The sequence below is a fragment of the Lytechinus pictus genome, chromosome 7, assembly GCF_037042905.1.
Source record: "Lytechinus pictus isolate F3 Inbred chromosome 7, Lp3.0, whole genome shotgun sequence".
Classification (NCBI taxonomy): domain Eukaryota; kingdom Metazoa; phylum Echinodermata; class Echinoidea; order Temnopleuroida; family Toxopneustidae; genus Lytechinus; species Lytechinus pictus.
Genome location: NC_087251.1, coordinates 8,256,550 through 8,283,097, shown reverse-complemented (window position 1 = coordinate 8,283,097; position 26,548 = coordinate 8,256,550). Strand labels below are relative to the sequence as shown.

General features: G+C 33.2%; 2 protein-coding genes across 2 annotated transcripts in view; both read right to left on the bottom strand.

Moving 5' to 3' along the window:
- LOC129265553 (kanadaptin-like) overlaps nucleotides 1-4,688 on the bottom strand; it is a 33,007-nt gene extending 28,319 nt beyond the window's left edge. The window contains exons 1-2 of the mRNA XM_064101852.1: nucleotides 3,326-4,688; nucleotides 1,569-1,734 (exon numbers count right to left, since the gene is read on the bottom strand). Coding sequence (XP_063957922.1) covers nucleotides 1,569-1,734; nucleotides 3,326-4,432 — 1,273 coding nt within the window. The 5' untranslated portion in view covers nucleotides 4,433-4,688. The remainder of the gene's footprint in view (nucleotides 1-1,568; nucleotides 1,735-3,325) is intronic.
- A 7,044-nt stretch (nucleotides 4,689-11,732) lies between these two features.
- The window catches only part of LOC129265034 (ribosome quality control complex subunit NEMF-like), a 36,881-nt gene continuing 22,065 nt past the window's right edge, over nucleotides 11,733-26,548 (bottom strand). Inside the window, exons 16-35 of the mRNA XM_064101851.1 lie at nucleotides 26,146-26,234; nucleotides 25,779-25,882; nucleotides 25,428-25,490; nucleotides 24,922-25,092; nucleotides 24,467-24,525; nucleotides 23,905-23,997; nucleotides 23,321-23,438; nucleotides 22,382-22,571; nucleotides 21,340-21,490; nucleotides 20,820-20,857; nucleotides 20,207-20,435; nucleotides 19,673-19,708; nucleotides 19,136-19,213; nucleotides 17,430-17,760; nucleotides 16,716-16,798; nucleotides 16,360-16,413; nucleotides 15,700-15,806; nucleotides 15,093-15,136; nucleotides 14,409-14,488; nucleotides 11,733-13,659 (exon numbers count right to left, since the gene is read on the bottom strand). Coding sequence (XP_063957921.1) covers nucleotides 13,582-13,659; nucleotides 14,409-14,488; nucleotides 15,093-15,136; nucleotides 15,700-15,806; nucleotides 16,360-16,413; nucleotides 16,716-16,798; nucleotides 17,430-17,760; nucleotides 19,136-19,213; nucleotides 19,673-19,708; nucleotides 20,207-20,435; nucleotides 20,820-20,857; nucleotides 21,340-21,490; nucleotides 22,382-22,571; nucleotides 23,321-23,438; nucleotides 23,905-23,997; nucleotides 24,467-24,525; nucleotides 24,922-25,092; nucleotides 25,428-25,490; nucleotides 25,779-25,882; nucleotides 26,146-26,234 — 2,196 coding nt within the window. The 3' untranslated portion in view covers nucleotides 11,733-13,581. The remainder of the gene's footprint in view (nucleotides 13,660-14,408; nucleotides 14,489-15,092; nucleotides 15,137-15,699; nucleotides 15,807-16,359; nucleotides 16,414-16,715; nucleotides 16,799-17,429; nucleotides 17,761-19,135; nucleotides 19,214-19,672; nucleotides 19,709-20,206; nucleotides 20,436-20,819; nucleotides 20,858-21,339; nucleotides 21,491-22,381; nucleotides 22,572-23,320; nucleotides 23,439-23,904; nucleotides 23,998-24,466; nucleotides 24,526-24,921; nucleotides 25,093-25,427; nucleotides 25,491-25,778; nucleotides 25,883-26,145; nucleotides 26,235-26,548) is intronic.

The following is a 26,548-nucleotide window of genomic DNA, read 5'->3' as shown; positions in this document are numbered from 1 at the left end:
ATGTTGACTATAAACTTACTTCACATCTCTTTGTGTTACCTTTAATAGTTCATCTTAATGTGTGAATTTACAATTTGAATATAACCTATACCGTAGTTGTGGTAACTGTCATAACATGACCAACAAGGGTGTGCATGTTTGAATGATTTTTTTAAAGGAGTCATCACCATTTCATTAAAAAGATAGAAAGTTTGTATTTGACAGGTATTTTGGGAAATATAATCATTGTCATACATATTCTTAAGTAATAGCACAAAGAACTCCACTTGTAATTCCCCATATATTAATTCTGACTCAATATGTTACTGAAGCAAATAAAAAGGTAAGTTATTTCATGCAACTTTTATCCAGTGCTTAAAAAAGTAGGCTATAAATGTTGTGAATGACATACACTCATTAAATTCAACAATCTTTGGATTTATTCAAATAGTCACAGTGCTACATATGTATTTTTTCACCCATGGGAGTCAGGGGCAGATCCAGCTTTCGCCAATAGGGGGGGGGGCGAAAAATATTTTCATCAACATTTTTCTCGATTGGCCGCTATATAATAAGATTTTTTGTTGGTTTTTCAGGGGGTAGTCCTAACTAAAGACTGAAGTTTTAAGTATATGTAAGTTTTTATTGTTATAAACAAGTTAAGGTATCTCATGTGGTCTTAATATATAATGCGAGCGCGAAGCGCGAGCTCATATTCTTTGATATTTTATGTCCTTAGACCTGAAGGTTCTGAGGATATTTTATAATCATGAAAAAAGATAAGTTATCCAACTAAACAATGCGAACGCGAAGCGCGAGTCGAAATTTTATTATAGTAACGTGAAAAGAGGATTCAATTAGGACTTTTTTTAGTGATAAATGAAGAGGATTACAAGTATCACCAATTAAATAATGAGAGTGCGAAGCGCGAGCTCAAAATTTTTGATATTCCGACCTGAAATCTGGACAGTCTAAGCGCGTTTTTATTTTAATAAAGAACAAAGCTGTGTGTCTCAAACAATTAAATGCGAGCGCGAAGCACGAGCTTAATTTTTTGATATACTGACATGATAAAAGAAGATTTTGACAAATTTCGGTAAGAATTTCCAAAGAGGATAGGTAACTCACAAATCAAACAATGCGAGCGCGCAGCGCGAGCTGAAAATTGTGATATAGACTAACAATTTGTGTAAATCAAACAAAATAACGAAAGCTTGATGTGCGAGCTAAAATATTGTGTGCAAATTGATTTCAGAACTGGATATATAAGTGCCATTTAATCCTCTTGAATGGGATTCATTACACAGGCAATGCGAGCGCGAAGCGCGAGCGAAATTTTTTGTATAAAGTCTATTTTCCAATTCTTCCCTCACCTTTTTCTTGTTTCCTTTCGGGGTCGGGCCGGCCGTTACGAGGCTGTAAATTACACATCATGGGTATAATACCTCTTTCTTACTTTTCTTTCTGTCTTTCATAATTTCTATCAAGTTAAAGAGTACACTTTTTCTGCAGGTTGTCAAAAAATAGGGGGGGCCGGCTCGGCCCCCTCCTGGATCCGCGCCTGCGAGTGAAGGTTTTATATTTCTCACCCCAATCAATGCCTTCTGATGTCTTTTCTCGAGCTTTCATATCTTCCATCTCTTTTTCTTCTTTTCTCCTCTTCTTCTCTTCCATCTGCATCATCTGTCTTTCTCTGAGTTCCTTCAGTTCTGTGATACTCATTCCAGATTCTTCTTCCTGTTCACCAGATGGTCCCTATCAAAGTGGAAAAGATATTACAGAGAGGTGATGAGTACTTATGATACTTTATAAATTAAAATCATTCAAAAGTAATTATGCAATCACTATTCTGGAATCACAATGAACATTAAAAACTAATGAAGTACCCTACCAAATATTCATGAACTTGTAGTAGAATCAACCAACCAGGGTTATCTCAAAATTTAAACTAATCTTATTCAAAACAAATCTCTAAGAAAAGGATTGGTTTGAAAATCTGTTTAAGCATGTTCAGATGATGGCATATTAACCTTTTCCTTTTAGATGTTTCAGTTCACAATTCTATTTGATTGACCTTTCATCAATATTTTTTTTTATATGTCTGTTTTCTTTTTTATGGACTATTGCAGACCAAACTTTATCTTTGAAAGATGATAAATAGGATTCACAAAAAAATCTAATACAGTTTACAAAACTGCAGATTTGAAAAATAGTACCATAAAACATATTTTATATTATATATTTTACCAGGCTTTCTAACTTCTGTTGTTATATCTAGATATCAAAAGGGTATTTATTTAGTGTTTACTATCTGCTAACTGATCCCTTTTTTTATTTGAAAACTTGTCTTTCTCTCTAAAGTGGAATTTAAAAAAAATATTTCCTGTAAATTTTGCAAAATTACATAGGCTATGTTCATGAAAAATATGGATTATCCAGAGTGAAATCACAAATAATCATCCAACTGATTTTGAGTCAACTTGAAATAAAAATAATAATGCTAGGATAACAAATGCTTAAATTTAGGATCGAAGCCTGTTTTGTTAAACTGTAAATTTCTAGCTTTACAGGTAACTCTGCCTAAATAATACTATAATTATAATAACTTAGTCTTATATAGCGCTTTTCATGAAATCCATATCAAAGCAACTCCATTGAGAAATGTACACATTTTATATCAAAATTTAGGCCTACACATTTTATAATAAATTCATATAATGTAGCCAAAAATTGCTTTGAATTCCAAGACTATTCACCAATGGTAGGTTGAATTGTGAAAATTTTACTGTATGATATAACATTACCTATTCTGTCTACATTAAACATTGAGTGAAACTATTACATAGGCCTACATTAATTTATTGAGTGAAACTCTATTACATAGGCCTACATTAATTTATTGAGTGAAACTCTATTACATAGGCCTACATTAATTTATTGAGTGAAACTCTATTACATAGGCCTACATTAATTTATTGAGTGAAACTCTATTACATAGGCCTACATTAATTTATTGAGTGAAACTCTATTACATAGGCCTACATTAATTTATTGAGTGAAACTCTATTACATAGGCCTACATTAATTTATTGAGTGAAACTCTATTACATAGGCCTACATTAATTTATTACATAAGGCATGCCAGCTGATGAGATCTTGAATCATCCACAAAAAGAATGAAAATATAAAATACCCTAAAAATGAATAATTATGAAATTAGTAATGAACTGAATAAACTTAAATAAAAAAGTATAATGACTATGATGAATCAATGACCAATTAAAAAAAATAAAAACATGAAAGAAAAAACATAATTGCTTCCTTTCAACGCCTGTAGGTCAGATACCTGTAAGATAAAAAGTCTTGTACTTCCACCAAGTTTGAACATATGTCCAACATTCATTCTGTAATATGCTTTGGCTTTAATCTGCTGTTTATTGAGAAAAGATCCGTGAGTGCTTCCAAGATCATAGACATAAAACCCTGGATCATGCTCTCCATCACCTGTAGGTCTATACTGAAGGATCATGTGATAACGTGATAGGGAAGGATGGTCCATCTGAATATCACAAGATGCTAATCGTCCAAATACATGGAATGGTTTGTCATTCAGTGTGAGTTTGGAGAGAATGCTTCCGTTTTTCAATACTTCCAGATGATATTCCTGGCTTGGGATGCCACTCCAAGAAGGCTCTTTATATGGAAGAGTTGGAGCATTAACAGCTGGCTTTCCCTTGTCTTCTGATTTATCATGTATCTTCAAAACAGGACTTTTATCTGGCTCTTTCTGTTTTGATTGAGTTGCTTGGAAAGAACCATGTTTTGATTTTGGAAGAGTTTTGGGCAAAGTAAATGCAAATGTACCCTTCTTTTGTCCTTGAATTGACGATGGAATTGTGAAATCTGAGCTTGACGATGATGCAGTTTCCTTGCTAATGTCAATGATGACACTGTCACTAACATTGCCAGAATTTTTCTGTGCAGCAGGTTTCGGGTTTAAGAAGTTTTTATCTGGCATGCCTGGCATTTTAAATCCTGACTCTGATGATTCTATTGCTTTCACTCCTCGATCACATGAACTGAATGAATCTGCTCCTTGCTCATCTTTCATTTCGCTGTCATTGTCTTTCGCATTGGCGGGATTATCATGGTCGCAAGGTTCAGCAGGCATATTGGTATCAGTGCTGGATACGCAAGCCGCTACCTTGGGCGAAACGTCCCGAGAAGATTCGGTAGCAGCAGCGCTCGATGTTTCTTCAATGCTTAATCCGTCTTCAGTTGACTTGTCGTCATTAATAATGCTCGAAATTCCACTGGGCCTAGTATTGCTTGATGAGACTTCACCTGCATTCATACAACGATTCGAATCCAAATCATCGCTACTCGATGACACTTCTTCGTTTTGTTCCATCATCATTGAAGATTGTGTTGACTCTTCCATGGAGGTGGCCATGTTTACCCATCTAGTTTTGGTACAATACCCAGCACAATGCTGGGTGATTTCAAGTCCGGTGTTGACCTTTTGGTGTTGGTGGTAGGTCAATTTTTACACGATTTCAACACCAAACATAACATGAAGATGGTCCCGAAAAGTCACTCACTAGTTGTTGAGATGTCAATAATGTGATCTGGATCAGTTTTACAAAATCTGAATGAGTTTTGGAGCTCGGGGAAGCAATCCAAATTCCAACACTAACACCAAGGCCAACACCGGACTTGAAATCACCCAATGAGTATACAATCTATCCTTTCATATATAAAGGATATGAAATAACAATTTTTTTTTTTTTAATCTAAAATAATTTAATTATGTTAAAAAAAATGGCTCGAATCGAGAGAAAATATATTTTTGTACCGGGGCAAACTTATAGTATGAAATAGTCAATTTCCACGGCAAAGGCTATCTTCCTACCTTTCAGAATGACTGAAAAGAAAAGAGAAGAAAAGGATTTAAAGAAAAAAAAAAAGAGCGGAGGGAAAGAAAAGGATCGAAAAAGAAACGAAAAAGGGGGGAAGACAAACAAAAAAGAAAGAATAAGTAACAGAAAAGAAACCTCAAAAAAATATTTCAAAAAGGAAAGAAGAAAAAAGAAAAGTAGAGGAAAAGAAAATCGAATATAGAACAGAAAAAAAGAAAGAAGGGAAAGAAGCCATATTCATCCTTTCAAAGAAAAAAAACTCCAAGAAGCAATGGCAAGTCATTTATTCTTGGCTAGTAAACCAAACAATTAAGAAGAAAGAAGGTCACCCCCCCCCCCCCCCCCCCCCCCCGTTGGAAGCCCCCGATCCCCTATAGGGTACTGCTATTTGTAAAGTAGGATAAATGAAGATATGCTCAGAAAGGAGAAGGGCAAGAAATAAGACAGTAAACGAGAACTTAGAGAGATGAGATAAAGTAAAAGAATTAAGGGAGGACATGAGGCCCATGAGAAGAGGAAATCAATGGAGAACATGATCTAGATTCTAGAGGCCTCGATAGAGAAGAAATAAAGAGACTAAAGAAGAGATCTATCAAGGAGAAGAATGAAGCTAGAGAATCAAGAATCATGCAGGTTTCAACATGACTTTTAATACTTCAAAATATAAACAGTTTGAAACAATGGATGTTTGTTTGTTTTTATCATAAGAAATTCAGTAATGATTTCCCAGAGAAAACCAAATTAATGATACATCTCTATGTTATTTTCCCTTCTCCTCCACTTCCCCCTTTTATTTCTTTCTTCTCCTACCACTCACCAATGATCTAATGCACCCGAAGGAGATCTGGACATTGTGTGGAAAGCATTTCTCCCTCTAATAATTTAAATTTTTCATTCTCTTTTCTCACTCACCATCCTCTTTCTCCCCTCTACCTGCCACAGTTTTAAACCTACTGATTTTCTGTCCTTTTTTGTTCTCTTCATTTTTCCTTTATTTCTTTTTTTTCTCTCTCTTTCTTTCCTTTTCTCTCTTTCTTTCCTTCTTACTTTATGGGTGGGGTATAATTTAGGGAATGTTATCATGGGATATTATGCATTTGATGAATACATTTTTAAGAGAGAATTTTTTTTCTGAAATAGATTGTAAATTAATTTGTCTTCTTCCTGATAAAAGACATTTAAAATATGAATGTGTTGAATATGTTTGGTAAGTATTTAAAGAAATTTCATGCAAATGATGATATGAGAACATACTAAATAACATAACCTTTGTGACAATAACAGTTTTGTCAAATGGTAACTACTAAAATGACAGAGAAAAACAAACAAATTTGTTTACATAATAAATAATGAAATAAGACAACATGTTATATTTATCAATATCATGATTTATTTTAGATTGCACTTTATACATTCATTATATGATGTTTTCATTTGCAGTGAAAACTCAGTATAAGAAGGTAATTGGGTCCAAATACATATAATTTTTTTAACAGAAAACTTATATATCACAGTAAAAAACAATAGAGTACATTGAAAGCTGTGACCAGAAATATAAAATTATATCAGTTATACAATTCATTCATATCTTAATGGAGTTTTCATCCCCCTTCATGAATACCATTGATATCAGACTTCATAAAAATAGTATTATCAAGTATAAACAATATGGTTAAAGTTTCTACACAGATGAAAGTAATGTACGAGCAATGAAGCAAAAGGAACATCAAAATAAAAGGTTAACAGGTTAAGATGCAAAATCAAATTAAATCCAATTTATTTTAGAGGAACTTAATAGTAACCTGAGCAAGATTGTTTTATACCAACCAGTGGCGGATCAAGGGGGGGGGGGCACATCTGGCCTGTGCCTCCCCCTTTTGAGAGGCATAATCAAATTTTTTAAAATAAATATGTTTGAATAGGTTAATTTTTTAATCTTCCAAACCCTTGTTTGTTCTTTTATCACATTTATAATGATTAAAATCTAATTCACAGTTCTGAAGTACTGGAAAGTGAACAATTTCATTCATCAAGTAAGAATAATTGGATTTTGAAGGTCAGTAAGTGAATTGCAGCAGATATTATGTATTGTACAACGCCTACTTAGTTTGTTGTACGCGAGCAAATGGGAGGCTGAATGTCAAACATTCGTACCGTTGCACACACGACGTACCATCCAAAATGTACCGTTGCACGGCTTAAGGAGGTGACATCACAATACGATTTAATTCATTGCGCTTAGTAAAAATGAATACGCGTATAGCCTGCTGGCTAAATGCGCAATGCTGCCCAAGATCATGTGTGCTTGTGGGTTTTGCTTTTTGCTTTCAATATTTTTGCTCCCTTTTCATAGATTACTGCAGGGAAAAACTCTGACTTCTTTTTCATACTTTCGCTAAACTCTGAGGCGTTGTACAACACAAATAGCGATTATTCTTATTCGTGCCATGGTGCTAGATTTCGCATTCGGTGAAAGAAAGAAACACTATTCTTTCTTTCACCTCATGCGAAATCTCGCACCATTGCACTCATAGTCAGGCAGCATATGTCATGATTTACCGGCTACTTTGAAAAATTGGCTTAGTCTGATTTATCACTTTTATGTGATTGGTGACATCACAAGGAACAACATTCAACTTGGTGACAAATTTCTAATGGTCATCTTGACCATGTGAGGGGTCAAAATGTGGTCAGTTTTTGAAATTGCCCCGATTGTGTCGAGTCATACATCAAATTGTTTGTTTTGTTATACTGAACAAGAAAGTGTACACAACCATATACTCTTGACCTCCCGTTAAAAAGTTATGACCGGAAAGGTCAAAATGTCAACGAACTTTCTGTGTTTTATGCATGTGTGTACTTTTTTTATTTTCGATGTTGATAAGTCCATCGTCAGAAGTCCTCATCCAGAAGATATAAAGGGTCAAGACAAGGTCAGGGAAAGGTCATAAGGTCAACAAACTGTCATTGGGATGAATTTGAAAAGAAAAGGAAAGAAAGTGTTGCACTAATGATGTTAAACATACTCAATAACTTAGCCCCTTCATACCTAATCAATAGATTTTTCCTTAAAGAAAGATCACATAACACAAGAAGTGGGAATCTCAATTTGGAAATAATGCAAATAAAGACTGAATCTGCAAAGCGCATGTTTATGTAGAGGCGCCAGTATGTGGAACTCATTGCCCACAAATATTCAAGCGGCACGAACGAAACACAATTTCAAGACAGGTCTTAAGAGATTATCTTTAGAATGTGGATCACAATGACTATTATTCTGTTTAATTGTTTTCATCAAACATCAACAGACAATTTCTATTTACTGTTCCCAGTACATGTATTATTTTCCAATCGTTTATATGTTTTGCTTTATATATGGCAAGCTTCAGTATTAACCAAGTTTTTAATGCTTTATAATTATGTTCAGTGCATGTTTAGTTATCATAAATTTTCCAGTCATTTTTATGTGTTTAGCTTTTAACATTGATAAATCATGTATTCATTTTCTTGTGCTCGATTGGCCATTATAGAAACATGTATTTACTTTGACATTTTACTTTTTCATGTTCACATTTACTATTACCATGTATGCACCGCATTGTTCGAATTACCGATAGATATTTCATGTTGTATGTTATTGATGTTTTTGAGAACGGTATATAATTTCTTCGTCTTTTTCTTATTATCATTATTATTCTTTTTTCCTCTTCTGTTATCTTCTTCGTTGTCTTTTTCTTCTCCTCACTTTTCCCTTCTTCTTCTTCCTTTTTTCTTCTCCTCCCCTCCTCTTCACCTTTCAATGATTCCTTTGTAATATTTCATTGATGCTTCTGTTTAGGTTAACATATTTTTTCATATATATTGTTCGTTAAACACTGGTTTTAAAATATTTACTATGTCAATTGTATATTATGTTCCACACGGAACCAATGGAAATCAGTCTGTGAACTGTTTGGGCTTTTTAACCATGTATAAATAAAATCAATCTTATCTTATTAGAAGCCAAATTACACTAAAAGCGGTTAGAATTTTAGAAGTCTAATTTTTTGTGGGTTCTTTATTTTGAAAAGTCTCTATCTAAGAAAACATTATATATAAAGGGGTCAAATGTGCTTATTTAGGAACAAAATAGATAAACAGAGATAGACATTGAATACATTCAGTGTGGTATCATGGTATTGCATTAAAACTTTGAAACGACTTAACAAACCCTTATGCCCTTAAAATCTTATCTTATGGTTTGATAAGTGCAACCAGCTCTTTCCGAGTTTTTTTATTTATTTAGGAATTCAATTCAAGTTCAATTCATTTTCAATTTACTAGTCTTTGATATGTAAAGAAGTATTTTCTTCATTTGCTTTGTACAGAATATTTTAATTAACATATATTATTGTAATGTATTGGGGTATAAGTATAATACTATGTTAACAGAATAAACACATCAATTGATCAGTGCTCCCAGCTCCTAAGAAAGATGCCTAACATTTCATTTGGATTAACCTGCGAATAAGATAATGAGGTTAGGATTGAAGATAAGTTGGGCTCCGATTGCTCCTAAATTAATTCTAATGTGTGACGGTTATATTATTTCTGGCAAAGAGGCAACATCGATCGTGCAGGCATGCTCATTGTATTCATGGGTGTCCATTATGCTGATGTGATATATTCTGACCATTACTCGATCTCTGGAGCCAAGACGGACTACACATTTCTGGTGCATGTGCTGTTCTGAGCTTATCATTGGGGCCCTTTTGCATTTTGCAAAGTGAAATTTAAGGATTTCGTGCATACTTTTGGTCAATTATATTTATTTTTCAGTAAAAAATGCAAGTCTTCACAATTTCTAAGGGCAGCCCCCCCCCCCCCCCCCCCCCCCCCCCGCTGCGGTATGGCCGTGGTCGACATATGGACATATGTGATTATTCTTTCTAGCAACATCCAGGTAGTTCAGCAAGTACGGAAAAACAAGAACGAAAAAAGAAAAAACACAAAATCTGTATCTTATATTAAGTTTAGTTTCATGTTGTGTGCTCATGGAAAAAAACACACTTGATAAAATCCGAGGATAAAATAGTACAAGCCATGTTAATGGCAGCACATAATCAGAAATGTGTAGTCCTTCTTGGCTCCAAACATCGAGTAATGGTCAGAATATATCACATCAGCATGATGGACACCCAGGACTGATTACAATGAGCATACCTGCACGATGTTGCCTCTAAATTGTCAGAAATAACGTCACATTAGAATTAATTAAGGAGCAATTGGAGCACTACTTATCACATCATTCTCAATCCTAACCTCATTATCTTATTCGCAAGTTAATCCAAATAAGATGTTAGGCATCTTTCTTAGGAGCTGGAAGCACTGATCAATCGGTGTGTTTACTCTGTTAACATAGTATTACACATATATACCCCAATACATTACAATCATTTCTATTGATTAAAATATTCTGTACAAAGCAAATGGATAAAATGCTTCTTTACATATCAAAAACTAGTAAATGGAAAATGAATTGAACTTGAATTGAATTCCTAAATCAAGAAACTAGGAAAGAGCTGGTTGCACTTATAACATCATGAAGATGATACGATTTTAAGGGCATTAGGGTTTGTCAAGTCGTTTCAAAGTATTCCTGCAATACTACTGAATGTATTCAACGTCTACCGGTATCTCTATTTTGTTCCGAAGTGAGCACATCTAATGGATGTCTTCTTAGAAAGAGTCTTTTCAAAATAAAGAACCAACTTCTAAGATTCTAATCGCTTTTAGTGTATTTTGGCTACCAATGAAAGTTTGTGGCTATTGACCTTTCCCTGACCTTGTCTTGACCCTTTATATCTTCTGGATAAGGACTTCTAACGATGGAATTATCAAAATCGAAAATAAAAAAGTACACACATGCGTAAAAACACGGAAAAGAGCATTCTTAACAATTTCAGTGTAATTTGCCATTTCTCGAAAGTTCATTGCCCTTTTTACCTTTCCGGTCATAACTTTCTAACGGGAGGTCAAGAGCATATGGTTGTGTACACTTTCTTGTTCAGTATAACAAAACAAACAATTTGATGTATGACTCGACACAATCGGGGCAATTTCCAAAATAGACCCCTATTGACCACATTTTGACCCCTCACATGGTCAAGATGACCATTAGAAATTTGTCACCAAGTTGAAAGTTGTTCCTTGTGATGTCACCAATCACATAAAAGTGAAAAATCAGACTTAGCCAATTTGTCGAAGTAGATGACATATGCTGCCCGACTATCATACCTATTCGCTATTTGTATATTGTTAAAACAGAGCTACCAACCTTTGAAAATTAATAATCCAGTTACCCAGAGTATGTTAAAGATGAAATAAAGAGGTATTGTATGTTGTGTTGAGAGAAGGAAAATGGAAATTCAAATGTAGTATCATATTTGCAAATAAATTACAAACTAGCATAAAGCAAGTTCAAAGGGTTGACTGACTGAGAAAGGAATGATGTACATTACTGAAATCTACCTTCCTGTAATGAACATCATTCTTCCTAAAGCCCAACATTCCAAATCAATAATGTTGATTACATCAAGCCACCTGTCAATTATAGTGTGAATTTCACCATGCTGGTATGTCAGCAAACTACATCCTAGTAGATATCAGTCAATCATTCTCAATTCGAATTTTCTTTTTGGTTAAAATTAACAATATAATCTCATTGTTTCAATTCAAATGTTTCATTCACATTTGTTCTATGACATCACTTCTTTACAACGGCCTGTGCCAGCCGCACAGAAACATTGTTAGCCAAACAGAGCACTAACAGTAAGCCCATTCACATCTTTCGGATTGTGCAGTCAAAACATTTATTTCAATGTATACAATGTGTAAGTAATGCATTGTTGTAACATTAGGCACCGCTGCTATATTACCGGTTGTAACAAAGCCTCTGTTAGCGCATTGCTAGCGCTAACAACATTTCTGTGCGGTCAGTACAGATTGCTATGCTAAATTTCACAAAACCATGCCATCATGATTATCCAGCATAATTTACCAATTATTAATGTTCCTTACAACCCAACACATTCCTCTATAACCATTTAATTTGTTTGTTTATACCATCTTATGTAATTAAATGATACCTCTTGCCCAATTTCAGAAATGTTTCAATATGAAAAGAGAGAACATAGGCAGAAAATACGACCCATCATGCTGATGTATGATTCTACTGCTGCCATTCATCCTTCCTCACCAGCTAGAAGTAATATACTATAATTAGGGATGCCAGTTGGAATTGATCAGAGGGCCTGAAAATCACCTAGAATACAATATTTTGTACACAAAAATGCTAAAACTATGGCCTGAAAATAAACTGCCAGAGCCTGAATTCAGGCTTTTGCCTGAAAACTGGCATCCCTGTATAATCAAAGGCGGTATTCTGAACATTGTCTTTTCTCAATATTTTGTCTTTTCACAGAGATATGAAAAAATCGGTATTCTGGTGGAGGTCATACCTTTTTTCATAAAATTGTCATAAATTTTGTCTTTAGCCCACACAAAAATATGCAGTTCATAAATGTGCATATAATTCAAATATACAAGTAAATGAAATGATAACATTTATGATAGGGTCTAGCAGTCCTAAAGTTTGTCATTTCTTTTAGTACCATAATATTCCAATAACAACCCAACAATATGTCAAGCGTACAATATTTTTAAAATTAGATTTTTGTATCAATTTCATTCTTCATCCATCACAATTTTTCAAAAATATTTTTCATGCTACAGGTAGTTAGGCCCTACATATTTCCCTTTTTTCTGTTTTTCCTCTGTTACTCTTTGTAATTAAGCACATGTATATATGTGCAATTGTACAATGCCAGCTACTCAGACGCTCCATGTGGCCCTGGGCCTTCCCATTGCTTAGAAGGGCTCCCACTCGGAACTAACAGTGATTTTGATTGGTTTGCCTCCGAAAAGATGGATAGAAACTTAGAGAGATATAACAGGGAAAAGACAATGTTCAGAATACAATTTGTGACAATCATAGCGGTATCACATCTTGGGGAGAAATGACAAAATTTATGACAAAAGTTAAGACAGTGTTCGAGAATACCACCTCAGGTTATGAGTCACTGAATCCACTTAAAATTAAATTTAAAATCTGCACTTATGAAAACCTTCACATCTGAACTTTTCTTACAAGATGCAGTACTGATAAATAGTCAAAAAGTTAATTACAAATGGACTTAAATGGAACAATTACATGCACTACTAGGGCTACAAGACCTTGTACTCCAAATATTTAGGAAAATCACTTTTAAGTTTGAATGACTAGATCTACCAAAGGATGTCCATTTAAAAAATGCAAATCAAAGCTCTCTATCTAAAACATGAAGCAACTACACATTTTCAAAGGGAACAATTTCATATTGAAAACAGTGTTTGGCTGCCATGTTTTTCCCCACTCTCCTGAACGTTTTTTCACTCTGTGAGAAACAAGGTTTTGTTGTCAGAGCGGTGACTGCATTAACAAGCTTGGATTTCAAACTTATTAAAGCATTACAATATAATGCAGAGATGGTAATAATAAGTTCTTGAAATACATCTTACATTATTATTAAATGTCTTGAAATACATCTTACATTATCAAAATACAAGGAAGACTATGTCGTGGATATCTAAACCTTAAATCCTATCATTTCTTTCTCTTCTGATTGAGATTTGGAGCAGACAGCTTCACCTTCCCTGGTATATTCCTTGAAAGATCTGCATCCTGAAGAAAAAAATATAGAAAAACAACAGGTCATAAAGCTGATTTCATAGCACTGAACTGAAACTATACATAGAGATAATACTTGGTAACACCAAATGAACTTGAAATTACATCAATATCATTTAATGTTATACACTTGGATGTGTTGCAGAACTGAAATAGATACATTAATTAAAAACCTTGTTTGTCTCTCTCTAAAAAAACACACAAAAACAAAATAAATGGTGTGTGACTGATCAATTGGCTTGAGAAAGTCCACAGGAGTGGTTGAAAGCTCGCCCTAAATAATTGATCATGTTGGTTGAAGTTTAAAGATTATTTTATTCATCATCCCTGAATGATGAAAGTTTTCTGTATCAATAACAAATGGATGTGTAACTGTGAGTAGTTGAGATGCACAAATCAGCCAATATAAGAAATATATTGCAAATTCATAATAAAGATTTTAAAGAATTTGAAAATTTATTATAAGTATAATATAATTGTAATATTTGACCCTTACTCTCATTACCCCCAAATCTAATAACTTTACTGTCCCACCTGTATGAGTCAAGAAATGTCTCATATCATAAGGACAAAAAAATGGACAGGCAGATATATTACTTTCAGAGACCATCTCTGGTGGATGGATAAATTTAAAAAATACTAGATATCAAACTTTCAATAAAACCACACCAATATTCAGTATACTTTCATAAATGTGGATCAGTTTATTTAGGATGAACACTATAAGTATTTTGAATACAAACCTTGACTCCCTTAAAAAGATCTTTCTCTCTTGGTGTTGTTTCCTTGGAGTGTTGAAACATATTAAGAGAAGTCTTAGCAGCTGATCAGGAATAGAATAGACAAACACAGAAGAAAAGTTATATATTGGTCACATGTGAGTCATATGTAACAGTTACAATTACCATATTAAAGTCAAATAGTGAGTCACATACAGTTCAAAACTTGTCTGTGGAAACGTAATTCATGTGTCATACGATACTACTTAGCCATATACAACAAGTAAAACTATGGGTCAAATACTATTTCAATATATTAGTCATTCAAGTCAAGTATATAAGACATTAATCGGTCATATGTGACAAACAATATTTGACCTATGAAGCATAAAACAAAATAATAATGTAATTGATAAAGCTGCATACACAAATATTGTTCATCTTTGAAAGAGGATTATGCAATCTTGAAATCAATAAGGAATATAACCTTTGCCAGTCTTATTTCTTTGATCAAAACAAAACAATAAATATTTATTTCTTCTATTGAAAGTTATTTTCAAATAATATTTCCAATAATATCATCAATTCATTATCAACCCAATATATACACATTAACTTGTTAATATCTGTCAAACTTTTAACAATGATGCAAACACAGGTTTAATACAATATTATAAAGTTACAGAATAAGTTTTCAAATGTATGTACCTTTTCCCTTTTTGCTTGTTCCAGGAGTAAGTTTGACTTTAAATCTGTAGAAAATCAATTTTAAAACACAAATAATGTTATGCTTTCTACTTTAAGTTATTAATTGAGGCTGTTGTAACCATTAAAAGATGAAGTTGATAAAAAAAAAAACAATTGAATGACCACCCAAATTTGGACTAAAAATTTAAGGAATTTCATGATTTCACAATATTTGGATGACTTAATTAATGTAAGAATGTACTACAAATATGATGTGTTAATAATTGAGCACGATTTGAAATGTTTCCTCTCACAACTGGCTCACTTTGAATAGTAAATCTTTAACTCTTGTGATTTCGTTTCAAGGAAAAAATTCTTATACTTGTATCATACAATTTTACATTTTATTTTTTGGGGAAAGTGACAGAATGAAAAAGTTATTACATTCCAGAAACAACTAAAAATAGAACTGAACTTAACTTGAGTGAGAATAAAGTCTACAAATAACATGCCAAGGGAAGAAGAATATTTATCAACTTGAAGTCTTCATTCAACACATGTAGAAGGACTTAAATCCTGAGATCAAAGAGAATTTAGATGTATATGAATGAACGACTGATTAACTTACTTGTAATTGTTCATAACATTATAAGGAGCACATACTGGTATGGCAAACAGGAGAAGATCTTCAGGATCAGGACAACCAGTCAAGGTATCTAAAACAGATACACTCTCCTGAAAAAAAAAAAATCTCATCAATTAATTTCTACATAAGCTTGGTATTTCATTTTTACATTGCAGCAGCCTTCAATTGTTTTTTTATACCAGTCATTACATCTCTAATACAAAGAAAAGTCTTTAGTCACTAAAAATATGCATAATACCTAATACACACCAATAAAATGACACATGATAGATACAATATCTTATGAATGGAAGCAAGGGAACATTAGAAATGACAGCAAATTCTAATGTTAATAATTCTTAAATGACATATAAAATACTGTACATATGTGTATCCTGATGCCAATTATAACTTATCTTGATTAAATCCATGCACATTGTGGCCCAAAATGATTGCACTAAATGCATGTGATTATACCTATAACACATCAATAACATAAATATCTGAATCTAAGCAAACAAAATAGCGAGAGGAAAATTTTAATTTGTTTCTTTATGACATTGCATTCTTTATACACATTTAAAATATTTAGTGTCTTGCACGCTAACCTGTGGTCTACACTGAAAAATATTTTAGGTCATAATTTCTTTGTTTGTAATCTACCTCCATCAATCTTGAATTAGCATCAGCTGCATCTATCTCATCATCAGACTCCTCCTATGAATCAAAGAAAAAAATTGTCAATTCTGATACAATGGGGATACAGACAAGCAATGAAAGGGGAAGTAAGTATATTTCTGAAAGCTTGCCATTATTGTAGCAAGAGTAGCCCTATTGCCCTATTGCTAGCCAGCTATGTTATCATTTTGTCTGTAAATCTGTTTCTGTTTGTCATTCAATCTCTCCCTCTCATACTTTAATGTATTTTCTTTTAAACTCAGTTTGCAACATTTCACAGGTGTAACAATTAGCAGTTAGTCTTGAATTGAGAGAGAAAAGGAGAAATAGAATACCAGTACCTTATTTTGTTCATCAGTGGTTCCTTTCCTTTTCTTAGCTTCCCAGACATGTGTCTTTACTACAGGCTTGATAGATGATTCTTCTGTTTAATATACAAAGTCAATATAAACAATCATACCTAAAAGAAAAAAAATTCCTCGCATGGTATTTTGTGTTAGCAAGACATCAATAAGGATCACAAAACATTGTATTTTCCTTGAAATTTTGAGTAAGATACAAAAGTGGAGAAAGAATGACCAAATATATTTTTTACAATGTTTTAAGAATTTATCAAAATAGTCATCTATATAATATGTAGCAATCATCATAACAAATGACACACAGAAAATCCTAGCCATGGACTAAAATGATCATATATGTTGCTAGGCATATGCATAGATATTTATAGAAGCACCCCATTATTTCCTCCTTGCTAAAGTTACCTAACTTTCCCAAACATGAGCACATCATTTGATTTTTTCTTTATGCTACAGCAGACATATATGGTTTTTTTATCAACCAAAAACTCGAATCTGCAATAGTAACAGTGAAAAGATATCTCTGTTCACAAAAAATATATATTAAAAGTTGACAAGAAAGTAGCCGATCAGAGGAAGATCTAAATTTTTAGTCTATTTTGTCCCAGAATGCATCGCATTGCTAAGAGTAAATTGTTGTGATTTTATCCAAATTTTACTGAAGAAGATAATTCTGAATTGACAGTTTCCTCTTACCTGACTGTCCTGCATTCTCTATTCCATCTCCTTCCACTATCTCCTCTGATGCCACTTCAGTGTCAGCTCCTTGAATCTCTTCTATGACCTCTGACACTTGACCCTGCTCCTGACCTCCTTGGGATGATACTGACATGCCTTGTCTCTTACTATAATTTCTTTGTGAATTCTGTTGGCTGTCTTTACTGCTATGTTGCTTTTGGTGTTGATGTTGTTTAGAGTTCTTATTTTGTCTTTGTTGATGGTGTTGATATGCTTGTTTGAGTTGCTCCTCTTGTCGCTTGGCTTTCCTTCCTTTCTTGCCCTTGACCTCCTTAGAATTACCTGCAGACTGTTGAGAGAGAGGGACAGAGACAGAGTAGAGACGCATATAGATAAATAGACAGAGCCACACACAGACATAAAGATAGAGAAAGACAGACAGAAAGAGTGAGAGATGTATAGATATAAAGGGTTATATGAGATTGCCATGGTTACAGCTAGGTGGAGAAAACATTGAGTAATTGCTTTTCACTAGTCAGAAATAGTATATGATGATGATGCACAGCATTTGTATAGCGCCATATATCTGTCAAAGACATTCAAAGGCGCATTGGAGGAGCCAGCCAATCTGGGTCGCCAAGAAGGGCGCGCACACAGAACTGTGACCCGCAGGTCTCTCCTCCCGATAACTGGTTGGGGAATGCAGGTGGACCACTACACCGGGGTTTCCCCCTACTCTTATTCAAATAGTGCAGTCGGTTCTTAACGTGCAAAGGTGGTGATTCTCCTCTACACGGGGCCTCCATTTAACGTCCTATCCGAGGGACGGAGTGTTTTCCACTGTAATATAGCCTGCATCTATGAAACAGGGGAGAGACGTTTACACACAACGCACTATACGCAGTATACAAATATACCAGGCTTTGACTGGCATTACTATTTTTCCCTGAGGGACAAAGCACCAAGGGGAAAATAGTAATTTTGCCAGTACAACCGAGGATGAATAATTCCCTCTCTACTTCCGAAATAAAGGCCTGGTATTTTATATCCTACATTTAATAAGTCAGAACTACTCATAGTTTATCTTTGTTTAATCTGAACCAAAATAAAGATAACTCGCAGCACTGATTGACCTACTTTTCCTGAAGCCACATGCTCAGCAGAATGCGGATTTGTGCCTGGTAGAGTCACCTCGCTGACCGGTGCACCCTAGAGATTGCAAGATCTGTGACGTCAATGATGGAATAGTGCACTATTCCATCATTGACGTCATGGAATAGTAAATTTTCTTCAGTGGGCAATTCATTTTCAACATCATCGCAAAATAGTGAGAATAATTTTGGTCATGTGATGCTATTTAAATCAATCAGCAGACAGGATTTAATTTATGTAGGATATAAAGATAACTAGACACTTTCTTTAATATCTCAGAGTTGAACCCATAATTTTCATATTCTTGTTAAATGTTCTACACCCAGTACCACAATGGTTTCAATCTATTGCACAATGGCAATGGCTGATCAAGATGACTGTTGCATGAGCAGTTTTCAACAAATCTACTTTCAATTAATAATTTCATTTTAAATAAGTAATTGATCACAAATCTTTGTGCTACAGGGTCCAGTAATCAATTAATATCATTTTTTTATTCCATGGAAGTAAGCACAATATACAACTTTAGTAAATCATTCACACCCATTTGGTTTATAATCAATTTTACTTACTGCCAAGATTTCCATCTTAAGTCTTCTCTCCTCCTCATCTTGATCTCTATACTTCTGTTTGATCTTCTTCTGTTTGTGCTGGAATGAAAAGGGAGATATACATGTTCCTACATTTAACTTCATAAGACTCATTTTCTTGTAAGAATAGCTGATTTGATCAGATAAAAAAAAAATCGATTTCGGATATTTATAAGATAACAATTCATACACAATTTTCTGGTAAAAAATGTTGCAACTGATCTGCATGCATTACAATATGCATAACACACATCAGTATGTATATATAAATAAGCAAATACAGAGCAAGATCTGGAGAGAAACAGAAGAACAGGAGAAAAAGAGAAAGAGAGACTGAAGGGGGAGAGGGTAGGTATAAAAATAACGATAGGGGGGACATCATGTTCTCAACTTGAATTTTTTTTTTTTTTCAATGCATTCATTATAGAAAAATGCTTTGTTTTTACACATGCAGTAAAATGGCATTAAAAATATGAAAACATAAAAGGTAACATAATTTTGAATTTGAATTATATTTACCTTTTGGCCTCTTTTGGCTGGTGGTTGGATTGCATTCTATGTACAATAAAGAAGAGAACTCATGAATATCAACAAGAATCTAATCATCAAGAAAAAAATATATCAGAATAAATATTTGTAAAAGCATTCAATATCATATAATGCAATATATTTAAAACACAAAGAAGAGAAAAAAAATAATGTAAATATTTCTAGATACAGGAATGCATATTTAAGTTTTAATAACAACCTCCATCATCTATTTTTTTTCTAATTGGAGGTCAAAATGACCAAAGATAATAGGCATTAGGCATACAGTACTCATTTAAAAATTCAGAGTAGCATGTACAAACAAATTGACTAACTTGATCTACTGCATATTTTATTTTATCAAAAATAAACCCCAAATCTTTCCTGCTTTTGGCATTTTCACCTCCAGTAGACATGTTTGAAAAAAATATTTACCAAAATGGCTTACTAGAGGTTAAGATTCATTAAAAGATAAGAGAGCCATTTCATCAGAAGAAGGTGAAAAGGGTGTCATTTTATACTTACAGTACTGTTTTGCGAGACACTTCTTGACACAGATGGTTCATGTGAATTCTGTCTTTCTGTCATTCCCTCTTCTACTTCATTATCTTCCACTCCTCCTATCCTCTCATTCTTCTCCTCTTCTTCCTCCTGGCTATCTTCATCCTCAGCTTTAGTACCAGTGTCTGCTTGGATTTCATCTGATCTGATGGGGGCAGACCCATCCGGTCTTTTCTTCTGTTTTTTAAGATCTCTGTATTAATAGAGGTATTTTAAAAATATACCTTGACAGTAGTGAATTTATGTTGCAGTGCTTCCAAATTCTATCATTTCAAACAAAGATAATTATTAATATTTATTCATAAACACCTTTGACAGCCTCACTGTTGTAGCTCTAAACACATGGTAAATATATAAAGAAATAACAAGAGCATGATTTCAAAGTCAACAATTAAAAAAAAAAACTTATGTATACATAATTTTGAAGTTGATTTGATTTCAGTGTTATAAAAAAACAACACCAAAATATCAGGCATTTATACTCATAATGATACGAAACGTTAAACATAATTAAAAACAAATAATAAAGAGAAGAATAAATGGAGTGTATAGAATGGCATGCCAAGATAGTACTCACCTCTTTTGCTTGGCAGACAATTTTGGATTTGGTTTATGCTGTAAACATAATTTGTAAGAAAATTACAATTACAATTATTGCAATAAAATATTGTACTTTCCTTATGATTATCCTATAAATGACAGAAATTGGTAATGTTATGAAGTTTAAAACGTATGTATTACTGAACATTTCTTTTAATAATATCATCAAACATTTAAAAGAAAACATGAATTGTATCACTCCAGGTTGAAGATTATAAAATATCCTACAACTAATTCTGACTCAAATATTGTACAGTATGGCTGAAAATGTGAGCAAATAAATCTTTAATAAAATCATCACTTATGCTTAATACTCACAAATATCAAGATGGAAACAAACAGTTAATAAATAAGAAAATAGGAAAAAGAAAATGGAAAGATAAACAACTATCAAACAAAAGATGTTTTCAATTAAAAGATGAAAATATTGAGAGATAGATTGACAGAGGATACACAGAGACATACAGACAGACAGACTCTATTTAATTGATACATACCTGAGGCTGAGCCTTGGGTCCTCCAACAACAATGGGTTTATCATCTCCTAGATAGATGATAGCCTTGCCTTCTTCATCAATATCACCATCACCAGACTGGTAACTACCAGTACTCATCATACTAGATCCACGGGTACGATGGCTCTCATACCTGAAAATTGTGTTACCATTCATAAAATAGAAATTAATTTTTATTCATGCTTAGATGTCAAATACTAATAAATCTACTTGTTTGTTGGCTTTCATATTTGAAAATGGTCATATCATTTCATTAATTCAAAATGAGTTGTTCATTGTAATTACTTGAAAATATATTTTTAGGGATTGGTTTGAAATCAACTATTTAGTCAAAGGCAGGTTGCACTGGATACTGATTAAATACATATTTCAGTTTGGCTGATGCAGAATACATGCAGTTTAGTTTGTGTCAGAAAATCTTGAGAACTGTTGGTTAGTTGTTTCTATTTTGCATCAAAATATACTTTTAGATACCCTTCAGTTCTCTTGTGACCCATAAATCTTAATGTTTCCAAAGAGTTACTATCTACAGAGACCAGGTACAACACTTGATTGCAACTGGATAACACAATACAATCTTCATTCCTACAACATATTTCCTGGGCTTTGTAACATATATGTCTGTCTATCAATCACAACATGGCAATGTCCAATCAAGATCATTGTTGCAAACACATTTAGTGAGAACAATGACCAGGAACCAATCAGAATCATTCTTTAATTTTATTGCAATCCAACATAAACCTTTACATTACAGGGCCTTGATCTCCACTGTATTAAATTAAAAAAAAAAAACAGAATTTTGAAATGGATAAAATTTCTACTAAAACTGAATTTTGATTGGGTATTGGGAAGAGCTACCATGGTAGTTAGAAGGCATAGGTACTTTAAAGAGAAGTTTTACTTAAAATTTCAAGCCCAATAAGAAAGAAGCTCCACCAGAAAGTATGTTTATTGCAGCCTCACGATACTTCTGAGCAAGAATATTTTTGTTTTGTTTATAAATAATATAATACCATCTTACCTTTCACCTTGTACATGATGGAGCTGTATGGTAGTATCAGGGTAGAAGTTCTCCTTGTCATCATCGGCTTCTTGTTTCACCTCTGATGAATGTTCCTCATCATCATCCTCCTTCTCATCCTCCTCATCCACATTGGCAACTTCACCATCAGTATTGTCTTCTTCTTCTTCCACTTTGATTTCAGTTAAATCTAAATTTATTTCAATGAATCACAGCAGAAATTTTATTCAACATATTTTTATTTTAAAACTTGGGAAAATTAATTGTTTACTATGAGAGAGTGGGAGACAAAAGACAAGAAATAAGAAAATTTGATGTATCCACATTGACATAGAGTGGGAGAGAGAGAGAGAGGCAGAGAGACAGACAAAGAGGAGGAAAAAGAAAGAAAGTTAATCATGGCTTGTTTGAAAAGGTGCTGCAAGCTTTTATACAGTAAAGTGCATTATTTAAAAAGCGATCAATTCTTCATCAACATGAAACATATTGACAGAACTTTGTAAATCTAAGAATAATATCTGACGATATCTGTTTAACAAACATCATTGGACATTATTTCATCATCTTCTCTTGTACATGTACATTATAAACCAGCATGGAAAGATATTGGGGTTGCTTCAGGATCTGGTGGGTGTTTCATAAAGCTGTTTGTAAGATACAAATGACTCTATGCACGACTCATGCCCTTTCTCATGCCAAGTGATATATCCCTATGTAATTGAGTTATAAAGACCTAAGATCATGTTCCAATCGTGCATAACTTAACAGTTTTATAAAAAATAATCATTAGAGATTCTGAAATAATGTCATTTGATTAACTGACAGCACATTGTCATATTACTAACTGCATAGAATTAGTGACATCTGACAGTACATTTGTCTTGTTGCATAGAATTTGCTAGTGACGGCATTTTAATGAATTGGAACCCAAGACCAAACCTGTTTCAGTATCTTCATGTATGCTGTCTGTTTCATGGAGATCACGCTCTGTCTCCTCTTCCTCTTTACTTTCATCCTCATCATCTTCTTCCTCAATATCTTCAACAATGATATCAGTCTGGGATAAAACAAAATGAAGAAAAGCCCAAACAAACAAATATTATGCATACAATATCCAAATCATCGCAATAATAAAAAGGGTCCATCAAATTAATGGTTAGGTCAATTACAGATCTATGGAAAGCACAGCGTAACATTTGATCATTAGATCTATGTTACCTCTTTAATATAAGAGGTATTTCATCAATATTGAAAAATTAATTTTAAACAAATTTTAGTTGATGAACCACCCATACCTTGCTGAGCTGATACTATTAACATTTGTTTTATGAAAAATCTAACTCATCATAATTATACTTGCTAATAACACATACCACTATATATTGTGTGCTCTACAACAATAAAGCATACAACATTTACGCACAAGCTTATTCAACATTTATCTAACACTAATTTACACTTATACTGCATCTGTAACAATATTTCTGTGTAAGTCATGAAACATACACTATTTAACATCTTACCTCTACTGTGTCAGCAACTGAAGATAGATCTTCTTCATCTGTCCCTCTAACTCTCCTCTCATCTTTATGCCTCCATGCACAACTCTCATCAATCTGAATTTAGATGAGATGAAATAAAACAAGGAACATTACAGAAATGTATCACCACAAAAGTGGAATGAGCTTTCTAAAATCAAACTCTTTATTTACTAACTGTAAATGCTTGCAGGGAGAAGATTTCAAAGAGACAATTACTTGAGAACTATTTTTTTTTCTACTGGAAAGGGCTGGTCAATGTTTTATGTGACTGTGAGAAATAAAATTCTTGCCCATTTACCATAATTGTATGAGGGTGAAAACAGTGTGGTCTTGTACTATTCACACTACAGACTATAACACAGATCCTAAAATAGCAAAGCATCTCGATGCTCAAGTAACACAAGTCTTACAATATTTGAAACAGTGGAGATACCATTATCTTAACCTCCAAGTTTATACATATTTTTTCTACAGTAATTTTTAAATACAATATAATGATACATAGGAGATTGGAATCTACAAGCTCCCTATCTGTACAAGATACCTTCATTAAGAAGCCAAATCCCATCACAAGTTGAGTTGGTGGAAGGAAATTCTTTTTACCTGTAACAGAAAATGGAACCAAAAATATGTAAGTAATAGCTAAGAATGAAAAAAAAAATGCTCATATATCAAGTGTTTATAAACTGATCATTCTGTACAAATAACAATCACAAACTGAAAACTGAAATATTCATGTCTTCACAACAATGTATTAAAAGAAATAATCTATTGTAGGGCATTTTCTCTAAAATGGTCCCCCCCCCCCCTTAATTTCATTTTCTAAATAATGCTAGTTTTGCTGGAAATCAGCCAATATAAAAAATATGACACCAATGGCAAGTTACATGCTGATATAACAATTGTGCCATTCGATTGGCTCAAAGCAAATGTGTGGTAAAAATTCTGTCCTTTGTCTTCAACAACACGAAAGAGGACCCTGGTAAGCAATGATCTTACCTCTAATCATGAAGCTTCCAGTAGTAAGATACTCTCCAGTGGGTGCGGTCTTTGAAACCTGATCATGACGTACCCACCATGCACTAGTAATAACCTTAGCATCCCAAGCAACGCTGTAACACACGGCCATTGTACCTGCTTCTTGAAGAGTCTTAGGGGGAACAGGACCCCCTAGCATCATTTTGAAACAAAAATAAATATTTTTGGCAATATGAAATATGGACAAAATTATGAATATTCTGAAGGTTTTCAAATATTGTTTGATTGGTAAAAATTTTCTGTTTTGGACACTTGATATTGAGACAGCACTGTACTTTATTCATTTCTTAAAATAATTCATAGTAAATTGCATGAACAGTATTTTATATTAATTCATACACCTCTATCATGGATATGTTGCTTATTTTAATAAAAACAAGTACATCTAATTAAATGAACTATTTTGCAGCAATGAAATATCTATTTATTGCCCAGAGTTATGAAATGAAATTGGTATATCACCTCACCTTTAGGATTTTTTATGATCACACTACTAGCTCCATGAATGTCAGCATGGACATAGATGTCTCCTGTATTCAAGGAGAGAGACAAAAACAGAGTCGTATGGTAATAATATATGGTAGATAGAAAGACAGAAATATAGTCAAAGATATGAACCAGAGAGAGAGAGAGAGACAAGAAGAGACAAGAAGAGAAGAAGGTGGTGTCATTCTGTTCAAATTTCACCAATATTTCAAGTCTCCTACAACTCATCTGCTCTGTTTAAAAAATTCATACGAATTACATGAACATCTATACAAAAACAAATATAGAAGTTAAAAGTTTAATTTCAAATTAATATGAAGCCATTATTTTACCTGGAGAGAGATATTTCTTGACAACTATCTCATTTTGTTGTTGATCTCGTCCGGCAATTATGATATAATTCTCTGAGCTGATGCACCAGAAGTATTTCTCAAACCTGTTTCCATAACAACAGAAATAGAAATTATAAATGAATGAAATGAAATACAAACAAAAACAAAACAGCTCATAGTCTGAGATAGATAAACTGAAATAGATATTACAAAAGCATAGGGGCATAACACAAATCAAAGTATCATGAAATTTTCATTACATTATCTGGTCATTTAATATCCCTATATTTAAACACTTGCTTCATAAAGAAAATACTTGGTATAGACAAACTTCATCACAAAAAATCAAAATAAAAAGAAATCTAACCAATATGTCTTCCTAGATTTGTTGATACTTGCTACTGTAGCAACATCCTTCAAAGCTTGCTTAGTCTTTTTCTCTGCAGACTTAATAGCCTGCAACAGAAGAAGATAAAAATAGTGGTATTCTGAACATTATCAAGGTAATCATATAAATCTTTGTACACTGGAAATCCATTTGTTTCCACAAAGGTATCCATTATTCATTTGTACATAAAAATCATAAATTTCTGATATGCAGGTTTGGTCTGAAATGCCAACAAAATATTAAATTTCAAATAAATTTCATAATGATCTTGTATAGATTGCAGTTTGGTTTGAAATTTGAAAAGAAACAAAAATGTTATAGTAAAGCTATCAATAAAATAGATAGATAGATAAATGGTTTATTAATAAAAATCAAGACATCA